Consider the following 14,529-nt stretch of genomic DNA (forward strand, 5'->3'; position numbering starts at 1 on the left):
ATTTGGTGGAGGTCTGTAAAGTCAAAAGTACTGTGGACAGGGTAAATAGGGAGTCACTGTGTTCATTCGTTTCTGGTACAAGAAGCAAGGGACTTCAGATGAAACTAGCAGGTGTCACAAATGAACAAAAATGGCTTCAGACACCATGGGTAGTTATTCTGTGCAGCTTCTTGCTGCAAAACGCTGCAGTTGCAGATATTTTCTTTGAGTTCAAAAAGGGACTAGACAGGCTGATGGAAGAAAACATTGATTGAGGGCTGTCATGTGCAAAGATGAGACATCTGCCTCAGGAAGTCCAAAGTTAGACATTGCAGGAAGCCAAGGGAGTATTCTAAGGGGAAAAAAATTGAGGAAATATATCTTAGCATTTACTACACAAACAGTAATTCCCATTTTTCTTCAGAGAAGGGTTGCAGCTTGGCAGAGTTTTTTGTATTTATTTTGTACTACAGTCTTAGTCTGCAGGCTGCAGATTAGCCAAGAGTGTATTAGGAAATATTGCACTCAGATGAATTTGTTGTTTTTCGAGTAAATCGTGTATCTGTTGACACACTGGCTCTGTATTGAGCCAGCACAGTGGGAGACTGCTGAATGCAAACCTTAGTTTATCTCCAGTTGTTCCCCTGCTCTGTACCACAGACGTGGTGATAGAAGAGAACAGAGTATGTCACTGCTTTTCAGTTCCTCCAGAAGTGGTCATATTAGGCAAAGCTTTTCTTCTCTTCAGCTGCATGCTATTTATTTTTCCTATGTTGCAGGCTGTCTCAGTGGTTTATTGGAGTCTTTTCATTCCTTACTTATGTAAAAGCTTTTAAATTTCAGAACAAAATTTCCTTAAATGGAATGTTTATTTTAAAAAGCTCAAAACCTTCCTTTTTTTTTTTTTTTACACTAATGAGTTTGCTGATTTAAGAGGAGTCACCACTTTCAAGAATTGTGTTATTTGTGGTGGCACGTTTACAACTTCAGACAGTTGCTGTCACTGTCTTTTGCTAGATGACCATGCTGCTTACAGTTTCCTCATCTATATAGCTTTCAGAACCACAGACCTCACAGGCACACAGCAATCCTCTGGGAGATACGTGTCCTCTTCTGCTGGGACTGTAAGCCGCAGAAGACTGCCTTCTTTATCTCCACAGTTTCAGTTAGTCTTCAATACCTGAGAGTCCAAGGCAGCTGAGGGTACTTGCACTATTCCTGTTTAGTTTTTTGTTCTCAGTGAAAGAAAAGATGAAGGTACTAGATGCTCTTCTGCTGGAAACATGCGTGTTTTGGGAGTTTTCACATGGTGCACCTTTACTTGATCATGTGTTTGACAGTAGATGCCTATCCAGCTTTCTTTTCTGGACTTAGAGACAGCTAAAATGTACCAGTTGGCCACCATCATAATTTTTGTTTCCTATATGCTCTGTCACATTCCCTACCAGGCAGGTTTTGAGAGAGATGTCAGCAGTGGACATGCAGTATTAGTACGAGAACTGGGACTCCACAGAGTTGGAGTCCTCTTAGCAACTGACACTCCAAAGTTTAGAGATAAAAGAGATTCTGTTGTTTTTTCAAGAACATGTGTTTCAAGATCCTGGCTAGACTTCACCCTCCAAATAGAGACCCAGTTTTTCTGAAATGCTCCAGTCAGATCCTCACAGCGAGCATGCCATTTAACCTATTGCTACTTGTCAGTTGCTTTATTTGTATGTGAAAAGCATGAAAGAGCCCCAGGTCTATGTGGCCATATACCAGCCTTTCACATAGAAAGGAACAATGCTTACAATGTGTGAAAAGCTTCCCCTAAAGAAACAGCTTCTTTTTTCTTGCAAAGCTCACACTACTTCAAGCCACAAGTTAGATAAAGGGCATCATGGAGGAAACCAGTTGAGAACATCTGTAACTTTTTACTCACTGTTCTCCTTTGCTCCCATGCAGCAAATTGTTACTATCTCTCTGAGGATGGCTGCCAGCCCCATGCCACAGCTGGTACAAGGAGCAGGACAGATGCTTTCTAAATGTTTTGCCTCAGTGCAGTGTCCCAAGCCAAGTGAATCCCTCACTGCTGCTTTTGGCAGATGACAGAAAAGAGTCTCCTCATTGACACAAGTGTGCTTGAGCTGTGAGTGCATCCTGACAAGGAGTGAGGAGGAACAGTGACATCAGCTGCCAGAGATGTCAGTTGTCATTGTCCATCTGTATGTCAGTGCTTGCAGGACTTTTGTCAGGAAACTGAGCTTATCTTAGCTTTTAAAAGTTTTTATTTTATTGGTTTCTTCTTCATTTGAGAAACATTTAAATAATGAGAAAAAAGTAGCTTTTCTCAGACCTATATCTAACTGGACTCATGCTAGAGCAGTATTTTGATGTAGTGTTAGCTGTTTGAGAATGCTGGTGTGATTTAGAAACAAAATCCAATATTGAAAATAACAAAATTGCTAATATGAGAAAATGGGGTAGAAAAAGATGTTCAGTAGACATCTTCAGTAGTTACCTGCTGTTTGTGGTGTTTTAATACATACTTAAGTTACATTTTACAGACAAATATAAAAAAGGCTTCTTGTCGTTAAGATTTTATAATCATAGTTAGATTAAATGCATGCTAAAAATTCAAAAAGCCTAGACATTAGCAGAATAAAGTAAGCTTGTACTAGTGAGATGTTAACAATACATATATTTTATTTCTACCACTTCTAGGTATTCATGAGTGGTCTATGATTTTATCTGGTTACCATTTGCTTAATTCAATAGGAACACATTATTAAATAATGTTTTAAAATAGTTTATTAAAAAAGCTGACAAGAACAGAACCACTAGAATATACAGAATTAAGTAGAACTTCTGATAAGTTATTCTTCTTGCACTGCTTTTCTGCAGTGTGTTGCATAGTGTCTTTTATATTTAGGAAAGAGAGAATTAGTAGTTTAGAATTAGAAACTCAATTTTGGCAGTCTAAGTGGTATGAAATATAGGGGGTTTGTGGTTTCTTTGCCATAAAATATTAATGGTTAATTTAATGTTTCTGTACTGCTTGTCAGGTACAGCCCTTCCGTGTTTGCAGGTAGGCAGGGGTCAGCATGTGAGGAAGGAAGGAATTGCAAAGACAACAAATGTAATATGTTTGTTTGACTTCCAATACAACCTCAATGTCAGAAAGATACAGCTGAAATAAATAAAATTTGTTCTAACATGTGGCATAGCCTTTACTGATGATTATCAGGCACTCTTTAATTTTCCATCACAGCCTCCTGGTTGAGTTACCAAGTTGTGTTGGCCAGTGAAGGCATACTAATAAGATAGAACACTAAAGAAAAGATAGATGTGCCAGGAATAAAGTAGGGAAGGAAGCTGAAACGTGACGGAAGGGCACATCAGCAGGAACCCAGGGCTTACATCCTGGATTCTCAGCTGGTATTGAGCTGATTCCAGCAGGATGTGTTTAAGTCATTTGGTCTATTTCCTGATTTCAGCATGCCTAAGGGGATCCCAGATATGCTGTATGAAGGCATGATGGGAAAACTTGTTCTTTCCCTGCTAGTTCTGCTGTTCTCATTTATTGATCTTTCAGGTAAACAGTGCTTAAAGAGAGGTAGCCATCTCACACCATCAGAATTAATCCATTAATATACTTTTTGAATGGTCTGAACTATGAACATTTATTCAGGTTTCTAAAGCATTTGTCTTATATCCCTGGCTGACTTCAGCAGAAGTTCTGAAGAACACTGTATCACTGTTCTTTTAACTGAAATGGTGCAGTTTTCATATTACAGTCTCTTGCTTCGATTCGTGTTTATAAATAATCTATATACAACAGGAGTAGAGAGTGACTTTTTACAATATACACTAAAAAGGAAAGCTTTCCTTTAGGAAAAGGAGTAAAGAGATAATACACCTTGTGAAGATGAGTGATTTTACATGCAGGAGATGTTCAGTGTTGGGAAGAACCAAACAGTTCATTAGCTTTTCCTGTGTTACATTTGACAATGCTTTCTATGTGAATTGTTCAATAAGGCATTTGTGCTCCAAATATTGTAAAATGTTGTTTCACCTCCAAAGAGCTATAAACTTGTCATAGGCAAATGAGCAAAGAAGTTGTCCATTTTATCTCAAAATTTTATTTCCTATGTCTGTGTGAGTGGTCCAACAAAACCATTGCTGTAAATGGAGCTCAGCTAGAGGTCTTGAAATTTTCAGGTGTTCTGGTTGTAGTTGGTTGAATTGTAAGCTATATTTGTGTTCAGTCCTAACTGTGATTTGGCTCTGCTTGAGTTAGTAACATCCAGGCATATGTATGTGCAGCATGGAATCTGAACATCCTCAATGGTGCATATTTCCTGGAAAAAATAAGAGATCAGTCAAAAGGATACAGCAAGAAGATTATAATGCTGAGTTTTCCTGCTGTCCTGTGACAAATATTTTTCAGTCCATCACTCCTTGATTCTCTGACATCCTGAGAAACAGAATTTTACTTAAGCTGCTGTAGGGGAGGACTAAGAGTTTTTGCTGTGGACCCTGGCTTTTTAGTCTTGGTTCACTGTGAAGTACTACAGAGTTTATTTTTCAGGTAGCTTTCCATTGGGGGCTTTAGCAAGTACCGTCATTTGCGTTTCTCCTGCGTCACGGGAGCTTTCTTCATGATGTGACCTGGCAGCACTTGAAATTGATACACTCACTTGTCGTCGCAGTATTTTCAGTACAGTTCTCTTGTATCCTTTGCATGCAAAGAAATAGATGAAAGGATCTAGGCAGCAGTTAAAATTCATCAGAAATACAGTATAGTGGAGTGACTTCTGGAAAATTTTCGTTTCACTGCACGAGGGTTCTCGCTGAAGTTTCTTAATCATGTGTTGTATGATTGCAACATGATAAGGAGTAAAGCAGATTATAAACACTATAATTACGAATATGATTGTATTGATGGCTTTTTTGTTTATCCCTGATTTTTCAGTCAGTGGATTTTCCTTGGCTGTTTGAAAAAGTTTGCAGCTGATTTGAGTGTAGCAAAATAGAATAATCCCCAGAGGAATAAGGTACCCTATTAAACAGGCAGCAAGAAGTATAAGTGGTAGATGTTCTATTTTCTCAAAGTTTGGATATTCCATACATGTAGTCCTTTCATTTTCTTTCTGTGACATGGATTGTATAAGTAATGGGAAAGTTTGACTGAATACAAGAAACCAGACAAAGACACAGATGCCCTTGGCATATTTAATCCTTCTGATCTTGTATCGGAAGGGGTGGACGACGGCGAAGAACCTGTCGATGCTCAGGCACGTCATGAAGTTGACGCCTGCGTAGGTGTTGATGTAGAACAGGAGCGCGGTGATTCGGCACAGCGCCTCTCCAAAGGGCCAGTGGAAGCCCATGCCATAGTAGGCGATCCTGGTTGGCAAGGCAATGCAGAAGAGTAGGTCGGAGAAGACGAGGTTTGTTGAATACAGGGTAGTGGAGTTGATCTTCTTCCTGTTTTTAAAGATGACAGTGAGGGCAATGGTGTTTCCAAGCAACCCAAGGATCAAGATGGAGCCGTAGAAGACAGACAATAATATCCGTGCTGTGTCTTTGTGCTCGTATAAGTCACAGGTGGAAATGTTGGTCTCAGAGGCTGTGAAAAGGTCCATTTCTGCCACCACTGTTGTTGCAGGAAGCTCAGTAGACCTATCATGAGAAAAAAAAAACAACAAAAGGGAACATTTTGTAAGAAATGCAGATAAACTACTTCTATGTAACAATGGAGAGCCTCTGTTGCAAAATAAGACTAAAAAAATGAAATGAAACTTAATTGCTGTGAAATACTTTTCAAGACTCTATCTGAAAACAAACAAACAGATGCCTCCTTTTGGCTTTTTTTTCTTGTTCCAAATTGCCTCTCTAATAAAGAAAATCAGACAGGGAACAGTGTAGTAAACCAGGGATGTAATATATTTGGAAGTAAAGTCTATAGATACTCAGGAGTTGGGAGACTGTTTAAAGCACCTTGAGGGGAAAAAGGAGTCTGAAGAAACTACATGATAAAGCATCAAATGCAGTCTCAAAGGATCAGACAAGCAGACAAAATGTTTTAAATGTGTTTTAGTTAGTTTTAAGAGAATTTTTGTTGCTAAAAATTCACACTGTGATGCTTTAACTTGTTTAGAGAAACATTTTTTTTTTTCTCAGCACTCTTACTATATTGACATTATAATAGAATCACAGATTAATTTAGGTTGGAAATGACCTTTAAGATCATAGACTCCTACCACAGCAACTTGTTTAATTCTAAGTTTAAGAATTGGCTTTTGGAATCTAATTCAAATATTGTTGCATACATAAATTCTTAAGACTACTACTTTAATCACTCTTTAGTGACCCTGCTAAAGAGAGGTAGTGCAGGTGAACTATTTTACACTTTGTCAATTTAGTAGATTTTAGAAATTTTTTAATCTGAACAGTAATAAGTAGCATAGAAGAGTTGCAAAGTGGCAGTGATTAGGGGGGGCTGAAAAATGTTTTAAAATAATCCAGCAGAATTTCAGAAATGGGAAGAACCCCATTTTGTTGACACTGCTCAAGGTGCAAACATTTCCTAGGTCTGCTGTTACCTGACAGTTGTGTAGTATAAGCATGAAGCTCAGAAAGGATGGGGCATCTCATGTTACTCCTCAGGCAGCTGTTCTACAAAAGGGTGCCTCTTAGAGGCCCCATTTGTGAATTTAAACAGCAATCAAAACAAGATTGCTTCTCTTTTAACAAAGAATACTACCTGAAGATAAAAGCTGTTGTAATTAGAATTTTGAGTCTGTCTTGTACCTTTAATAAACATGTCTATGTTATTTCTGAGCATCTGTCATTCAACACACAATATTTACAAGCAACTGTAGCCTGTTGCACTTGCAAAAACTCTTTCTAGGAAATACCTCTCAATTTTAAGGGATTTAAAACACACATTTTAGAAAGCATTCATTATCCTTGTACTAACTTGTGAAAGCATTTAAAGGCTAGTATTTTCTTTCATGATTTGAGGAGATTGTACTGCTTATTTCAGGATGTTCACAATTAATGGTTCTCTGTAAATGGTAAACCTGCAGGTAGGGATGATGTGTATTAAAATATGTAAATTAGTTACTTTATATGTTTAAGGAAGAGATTTGACTTCCAGGTAGTACATTAAGTGTGTGTTTGCTGCATTCCATAGATAGGAGGGAAGACAGGTGAGTAATTTCTGACTGACAGATGTGCAATGTTCTGATTTTTAGGTATTTGTAAAGTAAGTGCTGTCTTTCAAGACATGGGGATACTGCATTCAGGGTTGTATGTCAAATCTGAATTGGGAGTTCTGTGCCTTGAATAAAGGAACCAATCTGGTAAATAACAGTTCCAACTGTAGTGCAGGTTTAGGAATGTCAGTAATTTTATATTAGTTAATTCTGGATTGTTCATGCTATTTTGGTGTTAGTGTGTTTGGTGATTGATTAATGCAGTAGTTATTACCCTGAGTGTAGTTCTGGTATGATTTCCTCCCATCTTTTCCCTTGTAGAAGTGTTTAGGATGGATTTTGTTTTACCTAAGTATAACAGGCTTTGCATAAAATGGTGTGGGTTTATGTAAGTACCTGTATATGAGTCGGTGAGGTATTTTGTTTTGTTTCTCATATTTAAATGCTTCTAATTCTTGTTCACACTCCCAGCATCACATCTATCTTCTATGAATCTCTTTCTTGAAGTTAAGTTAAAATAATTTTTTCAACATATTTAGGAAAGGATAATCTAAGATTTGTGATAAACAATTCAATTGCAGTAACTAGCTACAGCATTTAAAGTGCATGGGGGTTTTTTTGCTTTGAAGTTGTAATAATTTAGGTTCAAAAATAGTGCACATAATTGTCACATCCATTCATATGTCTTTCTAGAAACATTAGTAAAATGTAGAATATCTATTTTACAAATATATTGAACCATGTATTTGTATGAACAGGTTTAGGAAGAAACCTGTATATTCAGTAAAATGTGTAATTTTTTACATCAAGAGTAGAATTTCATAAATTGCATGTTACCTAATTTTGTGCTATGAAGTTAGATCTTTAATGTAATAAATTAATCCAGAAGTTGTTGTTCAAAACAGCTTGTTCCTCCTCATATATTATTGTGGCTATATTGAGAAGGAGTCCTAGCTGAGACAAGTGTTTGTGTCTATCCATGGTGCTAGCATGGATATATGTTGGGAGCAGTTCCATGGCAGGACAAACTGGCCACAAATGGATGAGGAGAAAGCTGGAGAAGCACAGCTCATGGATCTTCCGGGGCAGTATGCAGTCAGCCAAGCTGTGCTCTTTGGCAGGCTCTTCTGCCTGCTGTGGGAGTCAGGCCTGGGGGCAAAAAGTATTCTTTTTCATCCTCTGTTATCCCCAAAATATTTTGACTGTTAATGTAGGGAGCACATTTGACAATGCTGTAGATTACTATTAGTGTTTTATCTACCTGTAGGTATGTGTGGGCATTTTTGAGAGCCACCAAGGTGTTTAGGTGCTACAGTACCTGAAAATATTCATAAAAAAAAAAAAAAAAAAAAAAGGAGAGATTTTATCTGTTTTGTGGCCCAAACAGATGATAAAGTTGATACCATCCATCATAATATGCATCACCCAAGCTGTGATAACTTCTTTGTACTTCTGAACTCTAATTGTTGTTGGATGAACTCCATTCATCTCAGCAGGTATTTCGCATTTTCTTTTCTTCCTGAAAGGTGTCTGGACTATTAAGTAAGATAAGATATTTTTTAAAAAACCTACTCCTTGTGTCAGGTTGCTGTTTATTTCTTGGCAGCAATCCTGAGTGATCCACTTACACATACATCATATGACATCCTCTACAGAATGTATCTTAAAAAAGAACATTTTGAATACTTTTTGTGAGTTTTGTATTATTGGAGAATAAATGGAGAATGTTACATCCTTACGGCTGCAAACCTCAGATTAGCTGGACATGACTCGGTTTTAATGAGCTGTGTGCCTGAATAACTCATGAGAACATGGCCATGTACTGTCCCAAATCCAGATGCACCAATGAATTTAGAATCACTCTAAAACTCTAGAATCACTATTAAAACTTTTGCTCTTCTAGACTGTTGGATTAAAGACCCTTCCAGTGGCTTTCTAGGTTTATTAATTATACTACTTTGAAATATATACTTGGAAGAAAGATAATATTAATATCCCTTACCAGTTTGGTTTTTGGCTTAGAGTTGCATGCCAAAATGTTAAGGTATAAAGTATTGAGAATTCCTGTCTGTATATCTGTATTGTAAAGATGGCTGTTCAGGTGTTCACATTTTCTGAGTCTATAAACACTCAGTGACACAGACCACTTAGTTAATGTAATCATCTGTGTAGTTTAGATTATATTATTTTAGTTATTGTGTATGGATTCTGGTAACTTTTCTTTTAAGCATACTTTCTATGATGCTGTTTGTCTTGGAGAACTGAAGAGAAAGCAAATTACCCTTTTGTACTCTTGTCTTTGGTCAGTACTTCTCTGTTAAAAAAATGTGTGTCTCTGTCTTATATGTCTCTAAAATTAATTTGGAACTGCTGTTTTCATTGAGTCTCTTTACAGAATCTCATGGTTTAGGCAATTCGAGGTAAGCTTCTCAAATATTTCACTACAAGGTGAAATGATCCTGTGATGTGTGTTCTAACTGCAGCTGTGTCCCACACAGGACTTGGGGTTCCAGATGCCTCTTGGTATTGCTGTGCCTGGAGGCAAACTCACCACTCCATCCCTGCCTTTTCTGCTCAGTGCATTATGTATGCAACATAGAGCTGTGTAGCAGTGCACTGGGAGTTTGTGAAGTTAGGTCACTCTGCTCCAGGAGTATTTCTCTGATTCACTGTCATAGGATATCTCCAGTGTAAGGGCATGGCCATTGCTCTCTGCTTTGACCTGGGAGGACCTTATGTCTGGGAGATTTTAAAATTAATTTTACCGTTAAATACTATGCCCAAGCTTGCAGCCAGTGCAGGTTGTTGTTCTATAATGTTCTTTCCCTTGCCATTTTCAAATCTTAGGACTGTGTTTGCATTTTTGACCAGCAAATTTATTTAGTCAATTACTTATGAGGTTTGTTAGATAGGCAGCTACTGGTTTGTTCTCTGTGGTTCTTGATGTTTCACAGCCATAGCATCCTTCTGGGGAAAAAATTCACAGCACAATGGCAAGCTGCTTACAAAATCTAGCATGTCTGAAATCTGTGCAGATGTCTTTCTAAACTGATATTGTAATCTCATCAAAGAAGGCAAAATAGCTTGTGTGGGAGATTCATGTTGTGTCAAAACATTTGACTGGCATCAGTCATTTGTTTTATGTTTATACATTTGTTTTGTGTTTAATCCCCACAGCAGAAGGTGTTTGATGAACAGGATGGTGACCCCAGTCTGGAAGTACTGTGTAATCCACACCTCTGCTTCACAGACATGTTTGTGTGTGATGAGCTTTGTATATAGTATCATAATATTACATACATTTAACTGTTAAGAAGAATAGATTTAAGCTGTGAGCCAACAGTTGCAGTGTTGCACCTTAGATTACATGGGTTGGGACTGTGTGCAAGCAGTGGTACAAAGCTCTCTCTGTATGCTAAATGAAATTTATTCTTGTTCTCATCTCCTGCTTCTGCTGAGGAGCACCATCTGTCTTTTCGGCAGAACAGGGGACATGTAGAAGCCTTTTACTCTATTGTAATCTAATGTGTGATTTCTCTGTGTCTCTTCATAATTTTCATTCTTTGAAGATGAATCCCTGGTCCATATGTCCCAGGTCCAGTTGCTAATTTAAGATTACTAATTATATTGTTGAAAAGGCACAGCAGTTCATTAGAAAGATCTCTACTGGCTCTTGATACATAGTATGGTTTAATCACTATGAGATGGACAATATTTCCTTAACAAATCATATTGAGGGTTAATGTTGTTTTTCTCTGCATAAAGAGTATAAATTATTTTAAAGGAGAGTATAAATTATTTTAAAGGAATGGTCAGGAAAGAGACTTCTCTTCTGTGCAAGATTCTCTGATCTTACAGTCCTCTATAGATATAATCTGTGTAGGTCTTACATTGTTTTAAAATAGTAGAAGATGGGAAATATGTAGTGCTGTGTTTTTGTAGGTTTGATTTTTTCTTAATCTCAAAACTATTTTTTTTTCCTGTTGAGCAGTCATATTTACTGTTTGTATTTCAGTTTTACTGTACAGGTGATCTCTGTTGAAGAGTGTTCTCTGTTTGAGAAAAGGGCTTGATTCAGTTAAGCTATGTGTATTAAAAAGTGTGTGTGCTGCATTGCATAGCAGAACACCTTGTTAAAATAGAAAGAACATATACCTAAAGTGCACAATATAGTATATGTGGACTGGCAGCTGGGGACTGCATGTAGTTTAATAAAAGCTGAGGTGAGAGACAGACATGTCCTAAAGCTTCCTCTTTCTTTCTAACACTTTAACACTCATATGCTTCTAGTGCTGTTTGTTAATTTCTGTTCCAAAACTGTTGAGGTTTGTGTTCTAAAGGCCGGTGAGTCAGCCTGATGACCTGAAGATCGAGTCCTCAGGTCAAAACCCACAGCTAATTTTGATGACAGTTTCCAGGCTAGTGCTTTTATCCCTCTTTGATATAGATCCAAATTTATTGGCATAGTAAACTCAAATTTGTAACGCACATGTCAGAGAATCCCACATATTGTCTTAACAGTGGCTAAAAAGAATGAGAATATTCTTTAGCTGCTTAACAGAATATGCAAGTGCACAACACTGTGGGATCTTTATATAGTCTATAGTCCATTACTATAAATTTTGTATGACAGTTATATTTGGTGCTAAAAAATAATACAAACTATAGTAATTGAGATGGAAATAAAAGGAGTTGAGTTGAAGTGCATAACTAATTAAAGTGGAATTCATTTGAAGGGTGCACCCTGGTCTTATCTGTTGGATCTCTTTACAAGGATGATGTGTTCTACAAAAAGTGTGAGACCTATCTAACATAAATCATCTCTGCCTAAAATACATACTGATTTGGAGAGCTGTACTGATGCTAAGATGATTAACTTCCCTTCAGTTTACACTTGTTAGGTATACCAAATGTAAAAAGGAGAGAGCCTAAAACTGGAGCAAATAAGCAGAATAAAAGTGTGAGCCACTGGAAATTACATTATTTCTAGCAGAAGAAAAAAGTATTCAAATGAAGATTTGTATTTTACTACTAGAAAACATGCACACCGATTTGAGTTTGGGGTTTTTTTCTGTGTTACATGAAACCCATACAGGTATAATATTTAATTTTAAGATTTACAGCTTCAGATTATAGCTTCTGTATTAAGTTTATTATTCTCTGTACATGCTCCTGAGTCTTTTGACCAGAAAAAAAACAATATTTGGGCTCTTAAAAACTAATTGCCAGGTAGATTTTCAATTGCCTTGTGTCTTCAGGAGCCTTCATGAAAATGTTTGACAGATCTCTTGTATTTTATGCTCAAAGGCATGTACTCTCTTACTTTTTAAGATAAAAGATAGTTTAGTTTAGTTTCTGTCTGTTGAACAGTCTGTCTTGTTTTGCCAGTATAATAGGAAAAATGTATCCTTTTAAATTGGGAAGGTGCACAAAAATCATACCACTTGTAATATATCTAAAGAGCAGTAATAAGGAGAAATATATTTGGTCATTGCAATTCTGAAGAAGAATGCCTTCTAAAAACCTTGAAAGAAATGTGCACTAGAAGTTAAAAGAGGAATTAGCTCATAAAACTTTGAGCTCTTAAAATGCTCTGTTGCAATGTTCAGACATGAGAAGAGTGAGAAGTTTTCAAGCTGATAATGAAGGCTGTTTTCATAGACAAGAAATGCATGTGATAAAAGCAAGCTATGCATTCAACCCGGTATGGATTTGTTTTAAAGCTTTCTCTTACTATTATTCTGTGAGGTTCAGTGACTTTAGAGCTTCAGTGCTTCCTTTACTACTTCTACAGTAGTTACTTCTGCACTGGTATAATTTAAATTAGTGTTGCTAAAAATTTGCCTAAGTTAAGGCAGTATGAAATGTTTTCCCTGTGATTGTCAGAAGGCTGTACTGTGAGAAAGGAGTTGGAATAGCTTGTTGATGCTGTAGATCAACAGATCCTTCAAGTTGAAACTAACTAGCAGCATATTAATATGGAATATAAAATATCAGAGAATTTCTTCCATGGGTCTTTCCCATACAAAGCTCATTTATCCTTACTACCACATGAAAATATCCAGTATAATGCAAAAAAGGAAATATTTCTGGAATTGTTTGCTGTTGCTCAGTGGCAAAGGAAAAAAGTAAAAAGTTAGTTCTTTTCTGTACTTACATCTCTGTAGCTTCTTGGATCCTCTGAGCAGTTAAGGGCATTGACAGGATGGCCTGACTGAGAAGGTTTACCCTTGCTCATTGTTCTCAAGAGTGATTACGTGAGTCTTTTGTGGGAGGGGTAGGGTTTTTTCAAGTGCTTCAAAAAAACCCAGCCCTGATTTGCTGCCTACTGTTTTATGGGATGTGAAAGCATCTATTTTAGATCCTTTTGCAATTAGTCTGCTCAAAGAGAGTAATTAGAAACAACACTTCCACCTCCCCCCTGAAGTTACGCACTACTGACTTTCACAGAAGGGACTTTACCAGAGGTTTACTTGGGTAATTGCTGACCGACTAAAATCCCTCTCGTATGAGAAAAACTTTGTTTATATGCCATCTGCATTTAAAATACCTTAATTTACAGCAAAGAGCTGTGTAATCAGTACATACTTAGAACAACTTCTTACCGAGGAGATCTGATGCAGCATGAGGAAACCTCAAAACTGAGACATACCGAGATGTGGTGTTAAAGAAGACGCCTCAAACGCCTGTGGACATTCCCAGCACGGTTTTAGTATCATAATGATGAGGATTTACAGAAATGCCTTTCAAAAACGTATGAGGGAGTTAAAGAACTCTGAGACTTTGAGAGATTAGTAAGAATGTCTGCCTTTGTAAGCTGTTTATTACATTTTAAGCAGCAATAATAATAATAATAATAATAATATAGTAAGGTAAATACATGAAAGATAAAAAGCTTCTAAGACACAAATCTGATTCCCCTAAAATAATATTGACAAGAATGAGTGGCTAAGGAGTAGGAAAGGAATGGAATGTCAAATTTTGAGTTAACCCATTTGTACCTGAAATAACTTTGTTTCTGGCTGAAGAAGTCTTAATATAAGAGGTAAATTTTGTGTTAAGAGGGTTTTGGAGTTAAGAGGCAGATGGAAAATCCTTTTGTTTGCTGTTAGAGGTTGTGGTTGAGAGCTACCTGGGCTTTTCCCCAAAAACTGATACCGATCATTCATGACTGCAAAGGACTGTTTCATGACCTCATTTGGTGACCTAATTTTAAACAACCAACAAGGCATGATAAGGTTATTTTTGGCAGGTCCAACCCATGCAGAGTGCAGGATGCCTCCTTGGAAATGTTAGGGCTGTGTTCACAGCCCAGGTGTTGGCTGACATTGTAGTGGTTAAGGTGTGT

The 14,529-nt window shown here is 37.2% G+C and overlaps 2 protein-coding genes across 2 annotated transcripts in view; one reads left to right on the forward strand and one right to left on the reverse strand.

Annotated features, from left to right (window-relative positions):
* UBAC2 (UBA domain containing 2) overlaps positions 1 to 14,529 on the forward strand; it is an 87,901-nt gene that overhangs the window by 37,157 nt on the left and 36,215 nt on the right. The gene's annotated exons all lie outside the window — the stretch shown is intronic.
* Positions 148 to 13,404, reverse strand: LOC131571959 (G-protein coupled receptor 183-like). Its single transcript, XM_058824759.1, has 3 exons — positions 13,339 to 13,404; positions 4,353 to 5,643; positions 148 to 331 (listed from the first exon to the last, which is right to left on the reverse strand). The coding sequence occupies exons 1-2, from the start codon at positions 13,377 to 13,379 to the stop codon at positions 4,539 to 4,541; spliced, it is 1,146 nt and encodes a 381-aa protein (XP_058680742.1). The 5' UTR covers positions 13,380 to 13,404; the 3' UTR covers positions 148 to 331; positions 4,353 to 4,538.

The sequence above is a fragment of the Ammospiza caudacuta genome, chromosome 2, assembly GCF_027887145.1.
Source record: "Ammospiza caudacuta isolate bAmmCau1 chromosome 2, bAmmCau1.pri, whole genome shotgun sequence".
Classification (NCBI taxonomy): Eukaryota; Metazoa; Chordata; class Aves; order Passeriformes; family Passerellidae; genus Ammospiza; species Ammospiza caudacuta.

What these genes read in the sequence shown, in the direction of transcription:
- LOC131571959 (XM_058824759.1), bottom strand. Translation starts at nt 13,379, where the DNA reads ATGCCCTTAACTGCTCAGAGGATCCAAGAAGCTACAGAGAT. An exon ending in ATCCAAGAAGCTACAGAGAT is followed by an intron (nt 5,644 to 13,338) that starts GTAAGTACAGAA and finishes TTCTCATGATAG; the next exon opens with GTCTACTGAGCTTCCTGCAA.